Raw genomic sequence first — 26,729 nt, 5'->3', positions numbered from 1 at the left:
GCTAGAATCACCTTACATCACATCGTACAAGAACACCTTGAAATGGGAAAGAAGTCTGCTGTAGTCCAGCTGCCATTTACGTATTTGCAGCCGTAGGAGAAATGTGCTATGCCTCATAGGTATTACGCTCTTCGGTTTTGTGTTCACATCTAAAGTCAGACCTATGTACTACCTTCCCGTAACTATTATTCCCAAGCCAAATGGTTAACCGAGGATTTTGCAAGGAAGTGTAAATCAATATGGAACGCCCCTCTTACATGACCAAAAGTTTTATCTTTAGTTACGTATTATCAGAGCCGTAGCTAGAGAATTCGGCGCCCCCTTACACTCACCAAGATTTTTTTTTTCTTTTTCTTTTTCATTTCATTTCATATAACAGAAGCAGCTTTTGTTGTTAGGCTACACAGAATTTTTATCAAGCTGCTTGGACAGACCATTGCAACAGCCAAAAGCGATCATTATGTATTCTTCTACAATTAAGAGCTGTTTTCAAAAGGCTTATTTTAGACTTTTTGTTAAACTTGAAAAACTACCTTTGGTTGTATACAAATCCACTTGGAAAACAGTTATGGAAATTTACAACATTTCATATTATCGATAAGAAATTAAACTAGAAACTGTGCGCTTTTAAAATGTTCGAAATGGGTGATAATATTAATTTCCAGTAATAATTGTGAACTTTTGTAATTTTATTGTGTGTGACCACACAAATAGCATTTTCATTTCGATTATTTTACAGTAAAAGATATTTGTGAAATATAACGGAAATTCAGAAGGAGCCTTCATTATGAATTTCTCAATATTGATCGATGGAGGTGACTAATATGTTTAATATTTGTATTTAAAATCCAAAATATAGTTTCTTGGCCGAAAACTGTCGCCCAGTTCAACTTTGTTGGCAACATCGGATTTCAGAGAAAATATCTGTTTCACTACCATGTAGTGAGCAGAGATGGCTCAATTTTCAGGACCACACAATAAGGATATGAAGAAGTTGCAAAATGTGTACAAGATTGTTTTTAAAATCGAAATCAGATTATTGATATAAGCCAAAACTAACTATATTCTGCTGAACAGAAACACGTCAAATCTTCAGATAAGGAAATATGAAAAGCAAGAACACATTCTATGTTTTTATGTAAATCTCTCTCTGGATTGAACCTAGTATCATTTCTGACTTACACAAGAGGTCACTAGTTTCCGTCATTGTCGGAAGTCGCAAGCTTCAACTTGTGTGTGCCTCAACTTGCGAGATAAAAAGAATCCATTTCAGGCAAAGAATTTCACGCAGTTTTTTTCACAATTTTTATTACAAAATGATAATTTACACTATATACATGTATGTACAGACGAAATATAAAAACAATGACAGTGTTTCCTCTGTAGCATTTTGTGTCATGAGAGAAAAACCGAGATCTTACCTGCAAAACACGCCGTAAAACTAATACAATGTATTATTTATTTAAATTCTCCATATCCAGTTTTGTATTGAAAATTAATGGCTACTGCGAGCAATACTAAATATTTGTTAACAACGCAGACTTAGCTTACAAATCACTTCCGTGATTACACAAGGAAAATAAGTGTCTAAACACTCTTTGCGCTAGCTTCCTCTTCATCGGCATATATAAGTCTAGCAACTTCTTTACAAGCTTCATCTATATTTGGATATTTATATTTGTATCCAAATTCTAGAGTTCTCTTTGGTATCACTTTCTGTCCCTCTGTCATGATCTTCGCTCGTTCTTCACTGAAAGCCCAATTAAGAGCAAGTGTTGGAACAGGAATTAATGTTGGTCTCCATAATGCTCGCCCGAACGCTTTAGTGAACTGTTTGTTGGTTACTATTTGAGGTGCCACTCCGTTTAATATCCCATGAACCTTTTCATTCTCTATGGCGAACACGAAGAGTCCAGCGAGGTCGTGTAGATGTATCCAAGGCATGTACTGGTTCCCTGACCCTACAGGACCACCAACACCCAAATAGAATGGTAAGAACAGTTGTTTGATCATGCCTCCCTGTCTTCCAAGAACCACACCTGAATAAAATAATTAAGTTTATTTTAAAGAAAGCTATAATGACAAAGTTTACGTCTCCTTCTAAACACTTCAAATATAATTTGAGAGGCATTTTGCACAAGTACGGACAATGCTTGGCTGTTTTACAGTGTTCTAGGTATAACAAGGGGATTTTTACACACTTGTGAACGTCTATAGTACCTATTATTCAATGTTCAAACCTCAAATTTTTTTCTGGGAATGACCAGTATTCTCAAGGACGAATAAAAAGTATGTTCGGTAAGGTCTTGCAGTGGTTCAGTAGTCTGAACGCTTAACTTAAATATATAAATCATTCATGCCTTATCAAGAACTATTATAATTGTTGTTTCATAAGCAGTGATACGTATGTAAACTTATCACATCTGTAATTTGGCATGGAGGTAGCGTGACTAAGTACGTTAATGTCAAGTATTTGCCTATGCAGACCATTGCATCCCAAGTTATAAGCAACCAAGGTTGGGGTTTGGACTTTATCGGGATGGTTAGGGAGAGTTAGGAAACCGGAATAAAACGTTTTAGGTATCATCCGACAGAGTTCGTCGTGGCTTACTCAGAACTACTCTCAATTTCATCCCGTTCGATTCCATTTCAAAAGTTATATCGAATTAACTGTTTTTATTTTTCGTATTTGTTCCAAACTTTGTTTTTAACAACGTTAACTACCGGACAGTATGTAGCGAAGAATTCGTAATTTGGTGAACAATGCAAACCAAAAGCAGTTTGAAATAAATTGATATTTTACACTTCACATCAGTAAAATTATACAAATTATTACAAGTAACATCTTTATGTATAACTTGTTTCTTCAAACGAACCGCAGTTCGTATATAAAGATTGCCGCCTTCTACGTCTGGTGACTCGTGCCATAAGTCATCGTCAGAGATCTTGCGGAAAACACCCCCGATAACTAAATGGCCAACCAGAACCCTCATTTCAAACAACTGACAGTCGCTTGTCAACTCCACATGGAGTCTTAGTTACCACTGTTCCAAATGCTGTCCTTTAAGTTAGTGCTCGATTTCCTAAGACCAGCTTCCGTGTTCTTACATTGCCTGACATCTGTTTCATATTGGCTATAGTATTGGGAAGAAAGAACAGACAGAGTGGGTATTAAGACGTTGCAAACCCGGAAATGCCGTCAAAAGGGGTTTGGTGGGAGAAAGGATGCTGCTGTAAAAAAAACAGCATGAGAACTTGAGAGAAATTTGCCAAAGGGCACTTCTATTGATTGACCGCACTACGAATATTAATATTAAAAACGAGTTGTTATATTTATTTTTGATATATTGTACTATTGATAAATTTAGTCAGTTATGAAAATTATTAAGCAACAAAGTTATTAGAAAATCTTCTTACAAATTAGGATTCCATTTTTGTAAGTCGAAATGTTTAATGTAATACGTCACTTAGGATCAAAATTGAGTAAATTGTAAAACTGTCGCTTCAAACAATATACGTACAAGCAGATGTGTTGAGAACTAGCTTTATTCTTGTAGCAAGGCAATCTCACGGCACTATCATTAATAATCTAGATGTATTCAGTGTGCAATCAATTTAACTCTTTTCTTTGCTTCTTAAAAGAAACAATGAAGACGAAACAGCAGGTTTAGATTATGTCTCGTCGCTGGAACGATTGGATCTATCCTTTCTCAGTCTACTTTTCAATCAAGAAGTAAACTATAATATCTGCTTGCTCACAACAAATCCGACCTATTCAGCAGTCAATACTGAGAAAGAAGTCATTAGCGCAAGGTATCGGTAGCATGGAGCAATGAAATATTGTGGAAAGTGTTACAAGAAGCTGTTCCCAGAAAAGAAGAAGGAAGTCAGGTCAAACAACTCCGAGAATTAAAAGTTAAACCCACGCTCAAGCACCGAACTCAGGGCCTGTCTTCTGCCGTAAGAAACATACAAAACCTAGTATAGTTGGAGTGAGTGGTTTTCCGCGTAATGCGAATGGCACTGGACGATAAAGTGATTGAACTACCCCCGCATGGAATAGACTTCTTATGGTGCACGCTGATCACACATCTGGATTGAACTGTGCATCTGTGGGTTGTGAGACACGTATACGTTAAGTGCTTGGCATACACAATCATTGTGTACCCAGCAGTGACAATTATCCTCAGTGATGCAACCATCCAACGCCAGACTGAGTGAGTACCGCCTGTTTACACCCGGTAGTTCTGTCAAGGGAATAAATTCCACAATGATTTCTGTGCTTATATGTTTACCCATACTCTTCTAGATTTATTGCCACTCAGTAGAAATAACACAAATATGCAAGGTTTTGTTGTTTTGAAGTGAAGAGCTGTATCGGAGTGTATTTTGTCCGCAGATTCCGAAAATGGCCTTCAAAATGTTGTATTACGCCAGGTTTTTTCACATCACGAAAATGTGAAAATTGAAAAACAAGTATCTTTTCTTAAACGATTTTAATATATGGCAACGTTTGTAACATCTGAAACTTTCTCTTTTTGGATTTTCTTCGGTGTTCTTCCGCATTACAGTCTCTTTTTAACATCGAAGAATAGTCCATATGGCCAGTCCACCTTCCCAGGTATCACTTTTCTATCACTTTAATGCCCTGATGGAAACGATCGCCACGTTTATCCGTAAAATCACCAAGACTGTCAGAAAAGTAATTTTGATGAGTATGAAGAAAGTGCACTTTCACGCTCATGTTGCAGCCAAGCAGTTTATAAGATTCCAACATCTCGTCGACTAAAACGCTGTAATTTGCAGCCTTCGTGTTCCCCAAAAAGTTTTGTACCACATTTCTAAATGCAGTCCATGCTTGCAAATCCGTCTCACTCAGTTTTCTCGAATGTTTTGTCCGCCATCAATTTTCTTATTTGTGAGCCTGTAAAAGTGCCAGCTTTAATTTTTTTAGACGTGACTAATGGAAACTTAACACCAAGATACTGAAAGCATTTACTGTCTCTGCTTAAAGCTGTCACGAATTGCTTCGTTAAACCTAGCTTTATGTGTAACAGTTGCTACAGAATCTTCAAGAGATCAATTAGTGGAACTGAAACAACGTTCTTTTCTCCAGGTATAAAGGTACTTCTGACTGGACACTGCTTCCGAACCCAATGTTCAGGTCTTGCCCTTGGAGTCCCATTCACACCAAAGCAAGGGTATTTTGGGTACCTTGCGTGTTGGCTGAGCAATATTCCAATCACCTTGAAATTGCCGCATACAGACCACTCATAATGTTTGTACTGCACCTTTTCCAGCAGGAATTTAAGATTTTCGTATGTCTCTTTCATGGTCACCAATAGACGGATAGATGTTAGTGTTGTGTAATAAAACACGTTAATAGACGTTAACAGATACATATGTCATTCAATTTCCACATTTTCGTGATTTGTGAAAAACAACTGATGTAATACACAACTTTGAAGGCCATTTTCTGAATCTGCAGAAAAAATCCCTTCCGATACACCATCTTATTTCAAAACAACAGAAAGAAGTTGAAAACTGCATATCATTGTAATAGTAGCAAACTAAATTCTTTTCCGCGATGTTTAACTTCTGTCTCGCAACTGCATATCTCATAGGAACTATTCTCGCATGAATTTGCATATATATTTCTAAGCCTGAAGTCTTATTTGAAAGTATAATAAAAATATGTTCATACCCCCCCCCCAAATAGATCTTTAGTTCCAAGAATTAGCTCTAAATTCACAACGATTTCCTCGACTTCTGCCAATCGACGTGTCAATCGTTATGGTATGTTTGTCAGTTTTAGAAGACAGCAACACTTACCCCAATATTCCTGTAAATAACAGTATCTTTGACGTGCTAAATTCCAATTTCTTTCGAACTCTTTTCGGTTTGTGGTGTACACCAAACCATGATCCATTTTTCGCGAAATATTGTCCGGCATGTGGCGCTCCTAAAAATGCCTTAGTTTAGAAGAAATATGGAAAATAAAGCAAACTCGAAATCTCTATATGACTGGAATGGAATCGAAAAAAGATGAAATTGGGTTTTGGGGTTCAAGTATATACATATATACGAATTATTGTTCTAATTGACAAAAGTGAGGCGTGGCTCATACAATGACAACTTCTCATTATCTTCACGCAATTTTCTTCAGCAAAACGTTGAAAATACTGAAGGGCAAAGGGTCTATTTCTGTGATCCGAAATTGATAAAATACAAGGGAAGTACTTACGACAAGTTATTAGCAATAACCATAAGAAAATGAAATGAGATTGATATTCGAACTAATTCAGTCCCAACCATTATGCACTTTAAATTGGCAACAATGCGAGAAATCAAAAACAAAATTTGGAAAGTTACAAGAAATTGAAAATTTATTATTTTTCAAAGGACTTTGTTTCGAAAAAGTATTTAGATAAGTATCACATTCAATTACATGTATGATTTTCAACAAACTAAAGAATTTAATACCCACTGTTTACATCAATTTAATATCTCATATCATTCGAAAGATATGAAAAAATGCTAAAATTTGCTTAAAATGACGTAGGCATATATGTAGGAACTTTTTAAAACAATTATTGATTTGTTTTGCTTCTATAACACTCTATATCAATTCGTTTTGGTGGATGTAATCGGAACAAGTTCTCGGAATTACATAATTTTAGTGTTACGAACTTTAAGTTTTCATTTAATATATAGACGAGGAACCTGAACACCATTACAGTCCAAGATTTCTGGAAGTGATTTGCATGATTTTTTTTACAGGCTGTCTCGTTTCCTATTTGCCGTACTGAACAGGTGACCAACTAGGGTTTAAAACAATTTTTTATTCAAATCAGTTCGTGAGAAATAATAAAAGCTTACGGATGAACGATATGATAGTAAACAAGAAACGGCTGTGGCGGAAACTTCCAATAATAGTTTCAAAACATCATCATAAATTACATATTGTCCCAAATAAGTACTCTTCAATTAGATCATAAGAGGTCGCAGACCTCCCAAAAATGAATTTATGACGTAACTGTTTTCTTTTATACACAAATAAAAGCATCAGTTGCTAAAATTATTTATGACGTACAATAAATAAATGCATTCAATTGCCAAATTACGAATAATAATATAAAACATCTTAACGTTACCTGATCTTATGACAACTTGTCGTACTCCAATATTTTCAGGTAATTTGGCAGCTTCTTCCCACTTTATACAAAGTTTGGCCAAAAAATCATGGTCTCCTACACTGCTTTCCTCTGTGTATTCTACATGTTCACTTGCCTTATAAATTCCTGAAACATAACGCAGAATTTGTAATTCCTTTTATTTCTCAAATGTGATTCGTGGAACTTTGGGTTTCCGTGAGAATAAGATTATTTTTAATATCTGCAAAAGGTATTGTACAAGGGTCTAATAAAATTCTTTATAAAGTAAAATTCTTCGTAAAGTGATCGCTAACAGGTCACGAAATCAAACACGATTCTCTAATTGAAAATTATATTTTAAGTACTTAGTTTTAAAAACCATATATTTTTACCATAAACCTGACTCAAACAGCTTGATTTAATTTGAAATTTAATAAGAGTTAACAATTCTACAAATTAATTTCCAAATATCCCTGTCATGTTTTTTAACTCTAATGTTTACACACACACATATATATATATATATATATATATATATATACGAGGGTAAGTCAAAAATTATCAGCAATTTGATAGAACTATTCTTGCACTGTTCATACTGACCTCTGTCCTCGTTTATCTTTTTGTTGTGCTGTTGTAGTCATGCTATGAAAGTTTGGTCTTAATTTCTCCATTTACCTTCCTTTTGTTGCAGATAGATCATGGCCGCTCCATTAGAAGTTTGCACCAAAGAACAACACCTAGCAGTGATCAGGGACCGCAATCCATCAAAGACTTTATGGCACAATACGGGAATAGTGTTTTGCCGCAATGGAGTGTCTACGAATGTATTGAAAAATTCAAAAATGTTTGCACAAGTGTTATGCACGAGGAAGGAGCCGGACGACCATGTACAGCCACAAATGATGACAACATTGAGCGTGCATGTGATATGGTTCTATTAGACAGACGAGTGACTATTGATGGACTGGCACATTATCTGGAAATTAGTCATGGTTCCTGATACACACCGACTACAAAAATCGGATCACTGCTCGTTGTTCCTCTTTGGTGCAAATTTCTAATAGATCGGCCATGATCAATCTGCAACAAATGGAGGAATTAGGATCAAACTTTCATAGCATGGCTACAACAGCATAACAATAAAATAAACGAGGACAGAGGTCAGTATGAACAATGTAAGAAGAGTTATGTCAACATCAAACTTTCATAGCATTGCTACAACAGCATAACAATAAAATAAACGAGGACAGAGGTCAGTATGAACAATGTAAGAAGAGTTATGTCAACATCAAACTTTCATAGCATTGCTACAGCAGCATAACAATAAAATAAACGAGGACAGAGGTAAGTATGAACAATGCAAGAAGAGTTACGTCAACCTGACGTAATAATTTTTGACTTACCCTCGTAATTTATTTAAAATGTGTATAATCATTTTTTCTACCAACTATCAAGACATAACTTATTTTTATTTTGCATTCTTTTAAAGAACATAGTGATGATTATGTACTACGAAAATAATCCTCCTTTATGTTAGTCGACATTTGTATGAAGAATCACAAAATAAAACACCAGACATTGACTTTCTGTTGATTTTTCTATGGAATTTTATTTTTCTCAAATAAACAGATAAACTATAGCGATATATATATATATATATATATATATATATATATATATATATATATATATATATATATATATATATATATATATATATATATTATAAAAGTAAAACAAGCCGCGAATAAATGTGGACTCCGGGCAATTCGACACAATTTCAGAGTTTTTTGAAAAATTAGAAAGCGCGCAAAGTTTCCAGGAACTGACAATCTGAGGAAGATTGTGATGGTTGTTTGCTAACGAGTACAAAATGAAGTGACACGGTCCTCCTATGATTTAACTTGGTTTTAGAACATTTAATTTCGGGATCTAGATTCTGTTCATTCAGCCTCCTCTTGTATTTTGCCTTGGTTTTAACTCTGACACCAGTGGGAGGGACTCAAATGTCTCCTGAAATGCAGTGTAAATTATAATGAACTTTTAACACACGTTGAATTACTATTCTTTCCTAAAACCCTGGAACTTCATCACGGAAGGGACGAGAGATTTAAGCAAGCATTCAATTTCAAGACATGGAATATATAGCGTGTCCATAAAAATAATATCATACTTTAAAGTGATATTACGTCGCTTTGGATAATCGTAGTAAATGAAATTGGTCATATTTGAAGGAAAACCTCAAATATTTTTATGCATGTCAACAATGTCAATAATGGACGGGATCAAACGCTGAAAGAGAAAATTCACTCATGTTTACATTATAATTATTCGATATGGGTTCATTGTTAGATATTTACTAGGCAGATGCTGTTTCTGCTGGGGGTAACTTGGGAAGCTTTTATGTTTCTGTACTCTTACGGCGTAATGTGCTAACGTAAATTTATTTTCTTTCGTTGTGTGTTGTGTTGTTATTAAAGAATAAGTTTAAGAAGTTATTCTTGGCGACCTCATAAGAACGAAGTTGGTGTGTTTTCGTCGCCGAAGTCGCCTGACTTGACGGTTTGTAACTTCTTTTTTATGGGGTTACATAAAGGATTGTGTCTATGTAACCCCATTGCCTCAAAACCTGCAAGAAATGCAAGTTCGTATCAGTGCTGTCACCCAGTTCATTTCAACAGATATGTTGGAGCGTGTGTGGCGTAAATGGGAATATTGTGTTGATGTCTGCATCACCACTCGTGGGGCCCACATTCAATTTATATGTGATAAAAAATATTTGAGTTCTTTTTCTTAATGTGACCAATTTCATTCAAATACGATTATCCAAGGCGACGTAATAACACTTTAAAATATGATAGATAGTATTTTTATGTATAATTGTCAACACAGCCATGTGCAGAATATTACAATATATATATATATGATTATTTTCTATATTTTGCTCAAGGGAGGGTAGGTTAAAAACCAGAAACCTCCCACACTGCGTATGCCACTATTCAGTACAATCATGTATGATTTTTCATCTATAAGTTTCAGATTTTGCTACATCACTATGTGACAAATACTATATATATTTACACTCTGCACATACAAGCACAGAACTGTGTAATTGATATAATCCGTTATGAGTGTATCTCTTGTGTTCTGAACGAATTTTACCATTTTACTTATCCGTTTTATGAGCCTGTTTACTCTTTATGTAAGATTTACAGCCTGAAAGACATATCTATTCTGGGCATTTGTCATATTACCTTAACTATTGCAATATCTAAATTAATTAGTTGTAAATTATGGGAAAGTAATTACCATTAAGCCAAATAGTGGCTGCTTAAAAATAACAGATTGGATACTTATCGTAGTTCATGTTCTCGGTAATACAAAAGGAGGTATAGGTAGTTGATCTTATTTTAATTTTGGCTGGGAAATATGCCAATTTCATTTCAAAAATTAGTATTTGTTCCATCCCAAGTCTTCGGCTCGTCTGCATATTGCCTGCACACTAGCGACATATCTTGGCGTCAGATAGGAGGCAGCGCAGCTAGCAAAAATTATTAGCCTGACTGTGAATTATTAGAAGAGTGACTGACAGACTAACGCGTCTTGTTTTTATAGTTAGGACTTTTTTGTAGTGTATTGAGAAGGGAAATTCTACTTATGAAAATTAAGCATGTACGTATGTTTCATTTCAAGAGTTATAATATTGGTGTGATTCTCATACATCAATGTTCCATTTATTTATTATTATCATTATTTTTAACTATCTTGTGTATCAAAAGTTGTTTCGTGTCAAAACATTGTACCCTTACAATTATAGACAAACGGATCGAAATTATATGATTTTGCTGAATAATAAACTCTCCCATTACGCTTATCCAATTATATAGTCGAGATATAAAAAACCGGAACAAGTAAGATTTAAATGGTTCGAAATGAAATCTGTAGTTCAACGTTCCACGATTATGCCCGATAATGAAAAAAGTGGTGGAATGAGAATGTGGGAATATCCCGAGAAAATTGATGGACACAAAGTTATCTACCACAAAGTCCCCTGGTCTGGGATCAAACCAGATTGAGTGTTCTACCATTAAGTGATCGTGCACCCCCGAAATTATCCAATAAGTATTTGTTTTGACTATCGCTATACAGTACTAGAATAGAGAGAAAGCTGTAATAAACAAAACACACCAATTCTCGACAAGTGGAATATATAAAATAACTTTAAGATGCGTATGAGAGGAATAATATACAGTACGTATATGTAAGTAATTGTGTTATCTGTACGAGAACGATAAACAATTAATGATAAACGGAAGTCTACGAAATTATGAACGTTTGGGAATATAGTAGGGGTTCAATCTTTTTCTCGGTTGGACAACTGATCGGTGTTTTGTCTCAAATCTGAAGAACTTCCAAAGCAGTCTGAATAATGAAAGAATTACTTAAAACTTTGCGTGAAATCGAAGTAACCAAACGAATTCACAGATAAAGACAAAATAAAAACCTACCCTAGAACTTAAGACCTTTGTTAAAATAAAAGTAGACCTTAGGGAGGAAAATAATTCTAGCATGAGTAGATTGACACAGATTAGATCCACTTCGGCGCGCTTTTGCTTCTACAACAATGAACATGCATGATTACGAGGGAGGATCAGAAACTAAGGTTACAAGGCCGATATTTCTGGAGTTCCGTCTGTTATAGAGGAATGAGGAGTGTTTGGTAATTTTAATACGTGGAGTTGGCAACTGTGCAGATTTTCAGCCACCCGCCAACAACGGTGTTAATTGTAGGTAAACACAAATAGCGACTCGTTTGGAAAATTGGTCTCGCAAAAAAGTCCGCTCAATTATTCGATTTCAGTGGGCGAAACATAGAACCGCAGCTAGTAGAGGTTTACGGAGAGACTGTAATGTCTCGTCAGCATGTCACAGAATGGTGTCGAAAGTTTGTGGCTGGTGGAGAAAACAGCCCAGAAGACCACAACGCTGTTGCAGCAGTTTCGCTGGGCTATCATCGACCATCCTCCCTACAGGTCGGACCTTGTTTCAAGCGACTTTCACCTGTTCCCGCACTTGAAGGCGCACCTAGGAGGCCGTTGCTTCGCTTCAGACGAGGAAATGAAACACTTCGTGACAACGTGACTGAACACACAAGGACAGGATTTTTGCCAGGAGAGAATCTTCAAACTCGTCCCACGATGCGACCGACATGTGCCTAAACCGATACGGAGGCTCCGTCCAAAAATAACCTAATGTATGTACCATCTGTTGGCTATATTGGTTGTACGTCAGTATAGGCTTTGTAACCTTCCTTTCTGATCGCCTCTCGTATTAAGATTTATGGTGAGTTAATCTACCCAATTTGTTTACAGCATGCACGGATCACATAATGTGTTAACTCCTAGCTGCATAAAAAGCACTGGATTATACCAGCAATATTGTTTTGAAGTTAAGCATGAAAACCTTTAATATAGAAAATTAATTACCTACTCCTGAAATTGTAACGAAAACCTTTGGCTTTTCCTTTGCTTCTATTATTGCATTGGCCAGCGAAGTTGTCGTATTAACACGACTTGACCAGACGTTCTGCTTAAATCCCACCGTCCATCTACGAGTTGGATCCAACACATTTTGTCCCGCAACATTCACTACGGCCGTGCAGTCACCAGGGAGACCATTTCTTGAAAGGTCACTCTACAGGAAAATTCAGTCACGACATAAGCAACTACAAAAAGAACATCATATATTTTATGTATTATACAAGGTTTGACAATGAAGTTACAGGACTGATGCCAGTACTTTGTAACTGTTAATGACAGTAAGATTGGTTATTGTTGAGAGCGACCCACGTGCGCTAGAATATACCTCTCAGCACCTTTGACTACTCCCGACAGTAGCGCTCTTAACTTGAATCCCAGGTTTTGAAGGCCTGTAATTTAGATGGCAATGTCTGATTAGACAAGAGAAGCTTGAGGATCCCTTTCTAAGTGTGTGAAATCTCATCTGTTTTATTTTGTTCTGTTGGTACATAGGCTACTAATAATGGCTTCGATTGTACAATTGCTGATCAATATACATAATAAAAGGATTCTACAAATTCCTCTATTTCAACAGTAAACAATAGCCACATTATTAGAAAAAGCATTCACAGGCACAGGATAAAAAGGTGCCGCTAAGAATTTCATGACAAAAATTGTGAAAGTCTGTTGAAATTGGTATTGTAAAAGTATATTGCAAGTCTTCATCAACTACTGCATACGAGGATGAAGTTGCATCCGGGTATACTACAGTGAAGATTTGGTAAAAAGACTGTATGTGACCCCCTAAATATTGGTCATTGAAGATAAATTCGTTCTCATTGCCATGGATTCTTATATGGAACAAAGGATGAACATTAAGTTTTATTATAAGTTAAGGAAATCAACAACAAAGACTTATGAGATAATCAGGATACGAGAATGGTCTGCCATACGGTACATCCGATTTCGTGAAGAAGTTTGTCATGACCAAGAATGGAAATCCGTCAACCAGTTCTTCAGAGGATGATGTGGAACGTGTTCGTGACCTGCTGCAGTCAGGCCGTCGCATAACCATCCACATGATGGAGGTTGTGTACCATTTAAACACACGACCACATTGTGTACACAATTTTGTGGTAAACAGTTCTGATTACCTTATAAGTTGCTGTTGCTTACAGTAAAACGTAAACAGTTCTGATCACCTCATAAGTTGCTGTTGGTTACAGTAAAACGTAATGTTCCACTTTTGTTCACTGTAGGAATCCTTGTCAGTGGAAACCAGAGTGTCTTCGATGACCGATGTTTAGGACAGAAGTGTTATCTTTCAGAATCTCCATATGTCCTTTAAAAGAAGCACAACGTAACATTAATCTCAAATTATAAACAATTTTCTGTCATTAGCAGTTAGAGAATACCAACATCAGTCCTGGAACTTTATAGTTAAACCTTGTAGAATAAAATCAGAGAAACATTAGCCACAAACACTTTTTAGTTCAATCCATTGTCTTGTACTTTTTTTTTTTTTTTTTAATTTGTGTATTCTGACGACTAACTGTTGTCACTCACACCCAGAAACTTCTGTTTCGTGTTTTCAATGTGCACGTATTTTTCAAAATTCAACAACACAAGTATTTATAATGTTGACTAATAAATGCTGTTTAATATTGATCAAAATATTTTATCATTGCTAAGAACATATACATATACTTAAGACAATAACTAGAGATAATTATCTGCTAATAGTGGCTTAGTCTTTTCCGCTGGTGTAGCGGTTAAACCGTGTAGATCATCCCGGGTTCGATTCCCGGCGGAAGAGCTATAAAAAAAAAAAAAATTGAACGCATTACGATGGTTCGGATTCCACCTTACGTCACGTCTCATATGGCCTCGTAGCAGAAACGGGACGCTAAACTTTAACGGGCAATAACAATACTAGCTATAGGATACACATTTAATACTGAAGATGAAAGAAAAAAAAACGAAAAAAAACTAGGGTAATTCCAAAAATAAGGTCTTAGAAATACAAAGAAACGTTTATTTTCAATAATGTTTACATCACTTTAAAGCCTGTTCATTTATCTAATTTTCTACATATTCGTCATTTTGGTGGATGCATTTTTGTAGACGTTACAGTTTTTGCATGCCCATGTTATACCAGCTCGCCACCATGTATTTGAAGAAGCGTCGAACTACTCGTCATCGCTGCTCAAGCATGTTCCAGTCAAATGTTCTTTCAACTTAGGAAACAGGTACTATACACTGGTTTGCTCAACCTTCGCGACTGTCTCGTAGGAAATTGACGGTCTTTCCTTCATTTTTTCTCATGAATTTCAGTACGACCGGTTGTAAACTCCCTACACCATTTGGGGACATTTTTGACATCCATCTATTTCCGTCAATCGGTTTAACGTCTTTTACGCTCAAAAAAATAAAATAATTGCGCGAACTTCGCACTTGGCGGTAGCGGTAAGTGGGAGCTCCATTACAAAAGGCTGCAAAGCGAAGACCGAGTCCTGAGAGGTGCGAGCAGGCTTGTTTGGGAATCGGGTACACAACAAACACAACAGTGTTGCCAACAGCCACATGAACAGTTTTCCTGTGTCTCCGGCGCTTTGGAGACCTTACTTTTGAAACTGCTCTCGTCGCTTACCTTGTATCCGATAAGAAGACTTTCCTAAAAGTATTCGTTGCTCTCTGGCACTCCATGAATATCATCAAACGCCCTGATAGGATTCTTTGCTTTCTGTGGTGTCCTTTTTCCTAAGATGGTCTTTTGAAAAATACGTGATGCTCCACCTTCTTGAAGACTGGGCAATATTTTCATGTATGTGTATTGCATTGTGTGTTACTCCATATAACAAACAATTGAAAAGCGGTCTATGAAACCTGCGCAGATAAACTAGTCTCTACTACGAATGTTTTAAAACAGTTTCTTATATACAGGGTGTCTCAGGAGTCCCCTCACATAGAGTAACTCTATTATTATCAGTTACAACAAAATGTCAGAAGGGAAACCGTCTTCAAATATGATATTTTCAATCTAAACTGAAGGATTTTTTTAAAGGACGAGCCATTAGGGCTGTACACTCTTTATGTGCCCAATGTTAAATGAAAATGCAACGTTGCCATTTACCTGAATACACAACATAAGTGAATGAAGTGACTGTCTTTTACTCTAACGTGTCGATAGGGCATTTTTGAAATGGGGGCTGGCCATCTACACATTAGCGTAAAAGACAATCACTTCATTCATGTTGTATGTTCAGGTAAATGGAAACGTTGCATTTTCATTTAATATTGGGCACACAAAGAGTGTACAGCCCTAATGGCTTGTCCGATTAAAAAAAAAAAAAAAAAAAAAAAAAAAAAAAAAAAAAAAAAAACTTCACTTTAGATTGAAAACATCACATTTGGAGATGGTTTCCCCTCTCACATTTTGTTTTAACTCTGATAACAACAGAGTTACCCTACGTCAGGAAACTTATAATAAACTATGTACAGCCTTTATGGTTCTATACATAGATAGTACAACAATTATATTACGAATACATGAAAATAGTACCCAATCTTCACGACGGTGAAACACCATATGTTTTTCAGAAGGTCATACCATTAAAAGGAAGCAATCCCCATACATACTAATAGTCTAACAGTGCATTTGGTGGCGTTCACAAAGCTGCCAGAGAGTAAGAAAAACTTTAAAAAATCTTCACTTCATCGGACACAAGACAAGGCTTTCTTTTTTCTTTCTTTATTTTATTTTTTTAATCTTCAGTGGAGGCAATTACATACCATCGAAGAATAGTTTTTGTGAAAGTTAACGTATGTGTAAAAAAAATAAAATAAAAAAAACTATAAACATACCTATTTTTTTTATCTTATCAGAATATAGGTGCGTTCATAGTATATTAAATATCCATTTTATACGAATCATAAAGTACTAAACAACTTGCTTTTTTAAATATGAGTTCAATACACCAGCGGCGTAATATTTGTAAGCTAGCTTATACGGGAATACAAGCATGCATTTCTCGTTCTCATTGTGTACAAGCGTGGCTATTAGAAACACTACGAAACTTACAAAATTAAAAATTAGAGATACAGATTAGAAATTTCCGTTACATGAACTCGCTTTTGTACCTATTTTTCCCCCTTCTTCTTCTTGTACCTACATTAACATAACATCAATATTTCGGCCAGCTCGGTGACTTTGTCCCAAATCAGTTCTGTGTGCTTCGCTGGAAATCTATTACTTCCCTATTCAATGGTGTGAATTACTGTACTGTCCTATAAAAGAAAAATTATACCCCAAAGTGTTCTGAAAAGAACACTTAATTACATTACGGTTTAACGATAACCTAGCTTGATTCATATCTATCCACTAATAAGTTGGAAAAAATGGCAGTTCATAAGTAACGGTTTTTGTATGTTCATTTGTAATCCTTGATCCTGGTATTACGATATAACATATGCAAAAATACCATTTCCACACTAGTTCCCTCTTATATGACTCTTTATTCAATTTACACTTATATTATAAATGTTTATATTATGTACAAATTCTTCTTTAATTAAAATAGTAAAAGAAAGATTAGTTTACTTGATCGAATTTCAAGTTAAATTCTGTGAATGTTCAGATATTGAAAATTGCAACATTTGTTACTGACTGCAGGGAAGTAATTATACATTTTCATTTCTTGAAGAAGGATTTCTGTGTGACACATCTATACCAACCATTTGTCGCCATGAGATATGATTTAAAAGCAACAGTTGATGCATTAAGAAAACGACGCTGATAAGCACTTATTGAAAATTTCGGCAATTACTATATGACAGACGTACACAAAGATTAGTTCAAGTTAGTATTTGCAATAATGTATGAGTTCAGTTCAATTAAGTTGTTGAAATGGTATGATGTCTGTATGTGGGACCTTCTTGAATACATAATTAAACACATTGAAAATATATACATTGTACCGTGTCCTGCGAAAACGAACTACGCGCCACTTTCATACTTTCAAGAAAATTACGTATAAAGGTTGATGTCCAACATTAATGTAGCCGTAATCAAAAGTGAAATTATGTTTCTTTTTTGGAAAGGTGTTGGTTTTCATCTCTTTTCGATTGTGCAAAACGTTCTAATGCGTATCAGGAACCAATCGACGCATTTACGTGGATTTTCAAAGTTTGGCGCTTAGTTCATTTTTGCATAACACGGTACATATGATACTTTATATATACCAAGCGCATGTAAAAACAGGCCGATATTTAAATAATAATAATAATAATAATAATAATAATAATAATAATAATAATAATAATAATAATAATAATAATAATAAAAGAAGAAATTTATTGTGATTGATATACAAGTACATACCTGGACTATTTTTCTCCATATTCATCAAGAATCTCTATACATTTCTATTAGCGTGGCACAAGCTTCTGTATAAAAACGGCCGCCTGAGGGTGCAGCCAGTCCAGAACTGATGTCTTGAGCACTCGTTGAAACGCTTCTATGCAAGACACTTTTTCAAGTGAAAAAAAGAAACAAATCGCTGTGAATATAAGGGGGATGCTGAATACTTCCCATCGAAAGCTTCGAATTATCTCAACAGTACGAGCAGCTGTGTGTGGGTGGACGTTGTCATGGATCAAAAGCTCAGAGCATAGCATTCCTCTCCGCCTATTTTTGGATGGCACGTCGCAGATTATATTACAACACTATCCATGGCTTTGGATTGGATATTGTAACAAAAGAAATACTGGCCAAGCTGAAATACTGAAGTTCTGGTCAGAATTTCTTTTGTTACAGATTATACTGTATTTGGCTGCTGTAACTGTTCGTCCTGGTTCCAAGAATTCTACAAGAACCACAACCTTTTGGTCCCAAAACATGGTTGCCATGATTTTGTGAACTGATGGGTTTGAATTTCTTCGCTTTATGAGAGCCAGAGTGCATTGACTGCTGCTTGGACTCCCCAATGGCGTACGATATCCAGGTTTCATCCCAAGTCACTATGTAAAAAAAGAGGTCAATCCCTATCCTGCCCCCAGCTGGCCAAAAGCTCACGTGGTCCTGTCTTCTTTGCTCTTTGTGACCGACTGTCAGCATTTTTGGCACACAGTTCGTTATAATCCAGCTTGCAATCATAGTTCGAGGCACTGTCTCCGCAGACACTTATGGAAACGCTTTGACGAGTTCAGTCATTGACAACTGGCGATCGGATTGCACTTGTGTTCCATCAGATCGTCCGTCTGAACACTAGGCCTTCCGCTACGCTCATCATCATGAACATTTGAATGTCGTTCTTGAAGTCTCTGCACCATTGCTTCACTTTCCCTTCACTCACTACTGTAGATCTGTAAAGGGCACACAGTTCCTGATGAGAGCTCCTTCGTGGCTAAGCGGTTAGCGGGAGAACCGGGTTCGATTCCCGGCGGAGCTCATGTGGTTCGGATTCCACGTTAATCAGTAGGTCCACGTCTCATATAGCCTCGCTGCTGAAAGGGATGTTAAACTCAAATCAACAATTCCTGATGAGTGTCAGCTGCATTCTGTCCTTTGGCGTTCAGAAATCATATGGCAGACCTCATTTCACAATTGGAGGGATTTTGTATTATGGCAGCAACCATTTCACTTTACTACTACTCGCACGTACACAATTCCACTTGGAAGATGCTATCGAGTTCAAGCACAGAATACTAGGACATGCTCCTGTGTATGCTCAACTTCATCAGTGTTGCCAACTCCGTGTAAAAACATATCGCCCCTTTTTTGACATGCACCTCGTAAATATATATGAGTCAGAACAAATCAAATACATTCCAAAATTACAAAAATAAACGAAAATTGCATACATCACAGATACTAATTAAATTATCAGTTCATTTTCAGCATATGCTAATTATTTTACATGCTAACAACTTTTTATTTTTAAAAGATACATAATGTACTTACCCACGACATTCTATATGGCCCTGGCATTCTAGAAACAATAACAACCCCATAGCCTTTCTTTCGCAATAAATTAGTTATTGCTGTTCCAACGAAACCACTTCCACCTCCTGTAAATCAAACAAGACTGTTTAAATGTAAAAGACCTAAATTACACTGCAAGAATATGTTACAAACGAATTCCTTTGTTTAATTTGGTTATTTCCGTCACGTTCAGTGGCACCAACCGAGGATTAATCTGTCAATAGGAATACAACAAAAGTTAATCATCAAACTGAGGATAATCTGTTGCGCCAACACTGATCAAGATTATTTCGAGGAATCATCAGATTAAGACAAATCTAGAAAACGGGAGATTCATTCGTGTTCAACGTTGTTGTAGGACTGTTTGCAGGAGATTATTACATAAATAGTTCGGATGTTTGTGGTTATGTGGATATAAATGACACAAATATTGTTACTGTGGTTATTTCAATTGTCCCTAAAGCAAGAAAGTGTGATGTTTGTACTGAATCGTTTCATTGTCTCGAAGAAATTTTGTTTTTAGTGGTTAACTAGTACAGATGGACATAGTAAGTTAAATTTACGTTACATTTAAGGCAATTATCTTTATGACATTTTAACCTACTGCATGGCACTCTCTTGGGTTCAATTATATTTCATGGCACTTATTGCATACACGGCTCCATTCGTTCATTTAACAGACTTGTTGACATTTTCTGTCTTTATAGTTTTGCTTTATTTGAGTTGAATATGCCTTTGTACATTAAGTACTGCAAAAATAAACGATTTAACCTGGAGCAGGAAATCGGAGCAGATAACTGTATGTGTCATAACTAAAATTGTTCCCATCCTTGCACTAAATTCGCTGCTAAGGAGTATGATCAATGAAAGTGAAAGAACCGATGGAATGAGAAAGTGGAAGGAAACGAGAAAATTCCACGGGCACGAAGTTTTCCACCACAAGCTCACTAGGCTTGAGTTCGAACCAGGGACCCATCATGCCCAAGGTGAGCGCTCTACTACTGAACCACCGTGCCCCTTACGACTTTCCAGAGTTACAAATGGCTAAAACAGGACTGTTACAAAACTTAACTTCCAAAAGTCAAAATCATAGAACGAGCGAAATATACATAGACTAGTGTTAACAGGCCCTTGGAAACCTCTTACACCCTCCAAGAGACGAGTTACGAATGGAGAATAATCTTACCAGCAATAAACAAACCTCCACTTCTTTCAGTCATTAGGTCTTATGTTACAATACCAACTATGATGTGCACTGTAGAAGAGTTTTTTTTTTTTTTTTTTTTTTTTAATATTTTCATCGCATTGCCCGTCACTGATTTGGATTCCAACTGACACGAGTAATTGTTAATCATGAAGATCAGAATTATAAAAACAAAATTTACTATGCAATACATTTTAAATCAAGTGGGAAAGGGAGAAGGACTAAGTCAAAAGGTCACTCTTTCATTCTTGGCTGTTTAAACGATTGCCTCAAAATCAAATATATATTTTACGAAGGTTATCATGGAACATATCGCTCTTCACTCTTGACTGCCCGAAAGCTATCGTGGACGCAATCTCGTAATCGCGTGGAAAATTAAAATTCACTCCCTTATTTTCAATTGATATTAAAACTAAACCATGATGATAACTGAAAAGCATTAGAAAAATAGATACCATGTTCCAAACGTTATTAGCCCTTCCAGCTGTCTAGTGGTTAGCGCGTGCACCTTGATGTATGGGGATCCCCGGTTTGATTCCCGGTTAGAGAGCCTTGAAAAATTTGAATGCACAATGAGGTTCGGATTAGATCAATAAATTAGACGTATTGTGGAATTCCGCATGAAGATTAACTTCAATACCGTATATATATATATATACATTCTTGTTGACAATTGCTACGGATGACGCACATTTTGTTATAAGTTTTGAGAACGCGGCTTCGTGGCATAAATCTATCAGTCATTGCCTCCAAGTGGAGAGTCAACCGGGCTATCAAGGTTCCTGATAACGAACAAACGCCAGACTGTGTCAGAAGGTTGCACTCAAAAGACACAGCCAAGCACGACAGTCACTGTTGTGACTACAATATTGTAGTGCAAGCTAATTGGTCTGTTGGAAAATGACGCAAAGGGTTCATCTCAGCGATTGTGATCGTGGAAGAGCTGTTGGTTGTCTTGAGGCAGGTCGAAGCGTTAGAGGTTGTACGTGTGATGGGAATAGCACAAAGCGTTATTTTCCGACTAAAGGAAGCTGCTGTGACCAAAGAGCTGTACGCGTGCTTGGTGGAGGTCGTGGTAGGTGTACAACAGCTCGATAGGATCGCTTCAGTGGTGGATGACATCGTGATTGAGACGAGGGAATTGGGCAAATGTTATGTTTTCAGACGGTTCTGTGTGTCCAGTGATTCTGGACATCAATTGGTGTGGCGAGAACGAAGAACAAGATACCATTCATCGAACATCCGTGAATGAGAGAGGTATGGTGGCACTGGTGTCATAGTATCGGCGGGCATTATGAAAAAATGGATGAACATTACTGCAATTTTTTTTTTCAGAAGGATTCGTAACCGAGGAACAGTATTGTAATGAGTTCCTGACAGGATATGTTCCATCTTTTTCGTGGTGCAGTGGGCCCAGACTTCGTATTCATGCATGACAACGCATATCCACACAAAACCGTCGAAGTTAAAGAATATCTATCGCATGACTGGCCTCCATATTCTACTGATCTTAATCCTATTGAGAATACTTTGGATGCTTTTGGACGACGACTTGCACACAGAAATCTACTACATTTGACACTTCAGGACCTAAAAACTGCCCTAAGGGAAGAACGGGGTAACACACGTGGAACCAATTAACGCTCTCCTGGACAGCATGGCAAACAGATGTGCAGTATGTATTAATGCCCAGGATAGTCACACCCCTTAATGATTTTCTCAGAGCTCCCCTCTATTTATGACACCTGACACTTCATGTCATTACTCCACAATGCTCTCTACATATTTTGGTTTTTCACACCTGCTCCTTTCCATGATGTCAAATTCCTGCCATATTTGGTCAATAAAGCTTGCATACTATCTGTAGTCTACTCATATATTAATCACTTATTGCACCCTATTTTAAACATTACATACGGCTGAAAATGTGTTTTATCCCAAGCAATTGTCAACGAGTATATAATACGTACATATACCTACATTGTATATTCCCACAGAAATACCGAATTTACTGTAGATATTGGAACAATCAATAAGAGTAACCAAAAACCGAAAAACGTCTATAGATTACCCTCTACAATCTGTTCTTTAAAGGGGAACAAAATGATCAGTGACACAGTAATAAAAAATTGCACTGAAAATGATTGCAGAAAACACAGAAATACTCAAAGTAACAAACACGGAGACACAAGGAAAGTCAAATTTCTTAAAATTTAACGGGTGTTATCGTTAAACAGAGGGGCGGACGGAGAGACAAGCATACATAATTTGATTCAAATGGTAAACCTCGCTCCGCTAGTTTGAATAAAATCTAATTAAATGACTATTTTAATAGTTATGATGAATTTGTCATGTTATGACTGTACGTAAAAGCAAACTAACGAAACTTCTTACGTTCGACACAACACTAATAACACACTACTAATCATCTTTCAAGATCCCTTTTGACACCTTTTTGATTTCCGTTACTTCCAAAGTGAATGAACTTCAATGGGACACACACCCTCACAACCGCTTGGAACCCCTGATGCGCTCCTGCCCTTACCCGGTTGGATAGCATTCCTGCTTTTTAATGGTCATCTTCCACAAATTGGTGTTCGAAAGCACTCCTAAAGTCACTCTGAACCTAGTAATACAACGCCTATCCTAAGAAACGTTTCCTAAGGCAGTAAGAAAGCATTTCGTGCTAATATTTCATGAAGGTAAGCACGCCTCCTAAAATAGCATGGTACGGTAACGTTACGCAACGTTACATGACCTACTACCCAAATTGGGTGTGCAAGTGTAGTTTTGGTGCACCACATTTTGGAAGATTTACAGGTAAAATTCAATACTTTGCATTAAAAGATATATTTAATAAGGAACAAATTTCTGCAGGCGACAGAGTTAGATACAAAGAAATACAGCTGTATTTTAAGTTTACAAGTGTAGGGTTACTCTTGTAAAATCTTTACAAGTGCTTTACGACTAACAAAATAAGTGAGTGCATATGAAAGATGACTCTATTAGAGGCATTTATTCCGAAGTTGCTCGGCCTGGTTTTCGACAAAAAGCGTAATAGCAGCTACGAAAATTTAAAAATCATCTATTTTTAGGACCTCTTTAAAAGGGTACCTAGTTATATCATAAATACTGTCACAAAGTTTGGAGTGGGGTGTAGGCATCCGGAGTGGCACAGTGCTGCCATCTGTGTGTAAAGCGAAAGATGCATGTAGTGTGTGTTTGACTGTTCATGACATACGTTGATATTGTTCTGATGGAGTGGGGCGATTACGAAAATCGTTTAGCAGTAATTGCACTACACAAGGCTGGGAAGACAGCAGGTGAGATTTTCAACCTCCTGAAACCTCTATAAATCAGCAAGAGATTCGTGTATCGCGCCACACAGCGATACTTGAACGGCAGCTGCCTGCGCAAGGAATAGCAGACCACGAACGGTACGAACCCCGCAGGTCCGGAAAGCAGTCGCAACAAGAATTCGAAGAAATCCTGTTCGAACACAAAATGGGATAGCTGCTGAGATGAACACCAGCAGAAATTCCATGTCTCGTGTGCTTAGGAATGACCTTCATCTACGGGCGTAAAGAGGCGGACTGGTCACTTTCTGACCCAAACATTAATGTCGCAGAGGGTCCTTAAATCAAAGAGACTGTTGCGGCGTTACGCCAACAATCTGCACATGCACAACTCAGCTGCATTTTTGCGAACAGGGTGTTAGAACATCTGCCAAGGTATACCAGGACACAGTGCTAACACCTATAGTGAAACCACTATCTGCTACAATGTTCCCTGGAGAAAGGTGGACCTTCCAGCAGGATTCCGCTCCAGGCCACAATGCGAAAACAACCCAGGACTGGCTGGCCCGGAACGTCCCCGACTTCATTTCTACCGCTGATTGGCCTTCTAGCAGATCGGACCATAACCCGTTGGACTACAAACTGGGCAGTCCTTGAGGCAAAGGTCTGCCATAAACGGCATCCATCCGTCGACAATCTGAAACAATCCTTGACCCGAGCAGTGAACAATTTTCCTATGGACGTGGTGCGTAATGCCATTGACCAGTGGCCGGACAGCCTTCGTGTTGCATCAAGGCCAAGGGGGGATATTTCGAAAAATGATTGGTGCGTCAGGTATACAACATATCAATGTAAAACATGACCAAAATAAATTGCCTTGGTGATATTACTCTCTGTGTTATTCACATTCAAATTTGTGACAGTATTTATGATATAACTAGGTAGAATAGTGTATAGAGTAGAGTAAGGGAGGGATAAGTAGGGTAAGGTAGGGTCGGGTTAGCTTAGGGTTAGGGAAGTTTGGAAATATTTTGTTAAAATTAATAAAAGCGTAATTTCTCGTCTCTGCGTAAGGACACAAACTGGAGCATCTTTGTACACTTCCAGTCATATTCAGAATACAAATCTCGCTATTTTCCCACAATCCAACCATGCAATAACATTGCGCGAAGTAGTTCTCTCCGTTTACCAAATAGTTCCATGACTACAACCTCTTATAAAGAAAAATAAACACAACTTCCGCTCTCATTATGTATTATCAAGTATACAAACGAGCAAATTATACATATCTTCCCAGTAAATTTTGCTGGAAACGAACGACCAGCTTTGGAACTTGACCCCTATTAGATGCTATTTTCCACCGGCAGCATATTTCTGCACACTATACAGAACCTGCATTTTGTTTACAATTGAAGCGTGAATCATGAAAAGTGCTATTGAAACTCGTATCAATCCCACTTCCTTTTACTACATTCACTTGCTCGCATACCCATCATCACTGACGTATCTTCTCCATCCGGACGCACCCTGCGCGAGCCCACCAGCTTCGCCCCGGCTTGCCTGTTAGCTTTTGTGCTTTTCAGTGGCCACCTAGCACAGGCTAATTTGTGGTTCTTGCACTGTAGTTTTTATACTACACATCCGGAAGCTGTTTTTATACAAATGGTAAAGGAATATTATTTTTTTAAACAATTACTTCTGGTGGCTCTCTTAAATTTAATCTATGCCAAGTGAGATATTTTTGTGCCGTTTATTGGAAATCTTTTAGGGGATAATTAGAAATTAGTGAAGTAACTATAATTTTTGAATAATTCTTTCTAGTGGTGCGCCAAAAGTAAACATGTACGAAATTGGGAGGAAATGAATGTTTTTTAGTTACTACAAAATTCTATAAACCCCAGCCACTTAAAAGCTCAGTACAACCTAACGACGTACGTTTACCACAAAACTGAATCTGAATTAGTGTTTTGAGCTCAATAGTTCCTAACCTACGCGATTGTATCAATGATTTATCAATGATTCCGCATTCGTTACACGGAACATACACTAAAGTTTCAAAGTATGAATTTTCTTTCTTTTATATCAGTACGGTACATAATTAATGTTGATGCAACTCACAGTATGCTAATACAATTTCATATTTTAGTTAATGGATATCAAATAAAGAGGACCTTTAATGTATTTAGTATACCTATAACAACAGTTCCTAATTTCTGTGCCATTTCGAACCTTCAATCAACTTACGCACAAACACCTTCACTTGTTCTGTTGTTACAAAAAGTAAAAACTAGGTGGTGAGTTAACACAAAATTATCTGCTTCTCCAAAACCACTAAAGGTTATAAAATATGTGCCTCAAACATAATAATGTAGGCTACAATAGTTACAATGTATTATGAATACCTCATATAGAGATTTTTAATTTAAACCTAAATTGTCCAAAAGTAAAGGCCACAATCAGGAAAAGAAAACGTCAAAAATTGAGAAAAAGTCAAAACCGGGAAAGATGCTACATAATGAAGAAGAGGTACCAGATGGCTTCAGATGAAGAATTTGATATTGACGCAATAGA

At 36.9% G+C, this 26,729-nt stretch overlaps 1 protein-coding gene across 2 annotated transcripts; it reads right to left on the bottom strand.

Annotated features, from left to right (window-relative positions):
- Nucleotides 1-1,283: 1,283 nt before the first annotated feature.
- Nucleotides 1,284-26,527, bottom strand: LOC145675938 (epimerase family protein SDR39U1). 2 transcript variants are annotated; one of them, XM_081746752.1, is made up of 5 exons: nucleotides 26,403-26,527; nucleotides 19,638-19,744; nucleotides 12,644-12,851; nucleotides 7,155-7,301; nucleotides 1,284-2,039 (listed from the first exon to the last, which is right to left on the bottom strand). In XM_081746752.1, the coding sequence occupies exons 2-5, from the start codon at nucleotides 19,662-19,664 to the stop codon at nucleotides 1,588-1,590; spliced, it is 834 nt and encodes a 277-aa protein (XP_081602878.1). In that variant the 5' UTR covers nucleotides 19,665-19,744; nucleotides 26,403-26,527; the 3' UTR covers nucleotides 1,284-1,587. The 2 variants fall into 2 exon arrangements, with proteins under 2 accessions (XP_081602878.1, XP_081602877.1); XM_081746751.1 differs by having other exon boundaries at nucleotides 26,350-26,501.
- Nucleotides 26,528-26,729: the final 202 nt, after the last annotated feature.

Source organism: Thermobia domestica, chromosome 18, assembly GCF_964235325.1.
Source record: "Thermobia domestica chromosome 18, izTheDome1.hap1.1, whole genome shotgun sequence".
Lineage (NCBI taxonomy): Eukaryota > Metazoa > Arthropoda > Insecta > Zygentoma > Lepismatidae > Thermobia > Thermobia domestica.
The sequence above is the reverse complement of the archived record's forward strand: the minus strand, read 5'-3'. Positions and strand labels throughout refer to the sequence as shown.

Bases quoted from the DNA above. Each gene is read 5' to 3' on its own strand.
- LOC145675938 (XM_081746751.1), bottom strand. From the start codon at position 26,380: ATGGCACAGAAATTAGGAACTGTTGTTATAG. The intron at 19,745-26,349 runs GTATACTAAATA...TTTGATTTACAG, and splicing joins ATTAGGAACTGTTGTTATAG to GAGGTGGAAGTGGTTTCGTT. The intron at 12,852-19,637 runs GTAAGTACATTA...ATTTTCCTGTAG, and splicing joins GGCCATATAGAATGTCGTGG to AGTGACCTTTCAAGAAATGG.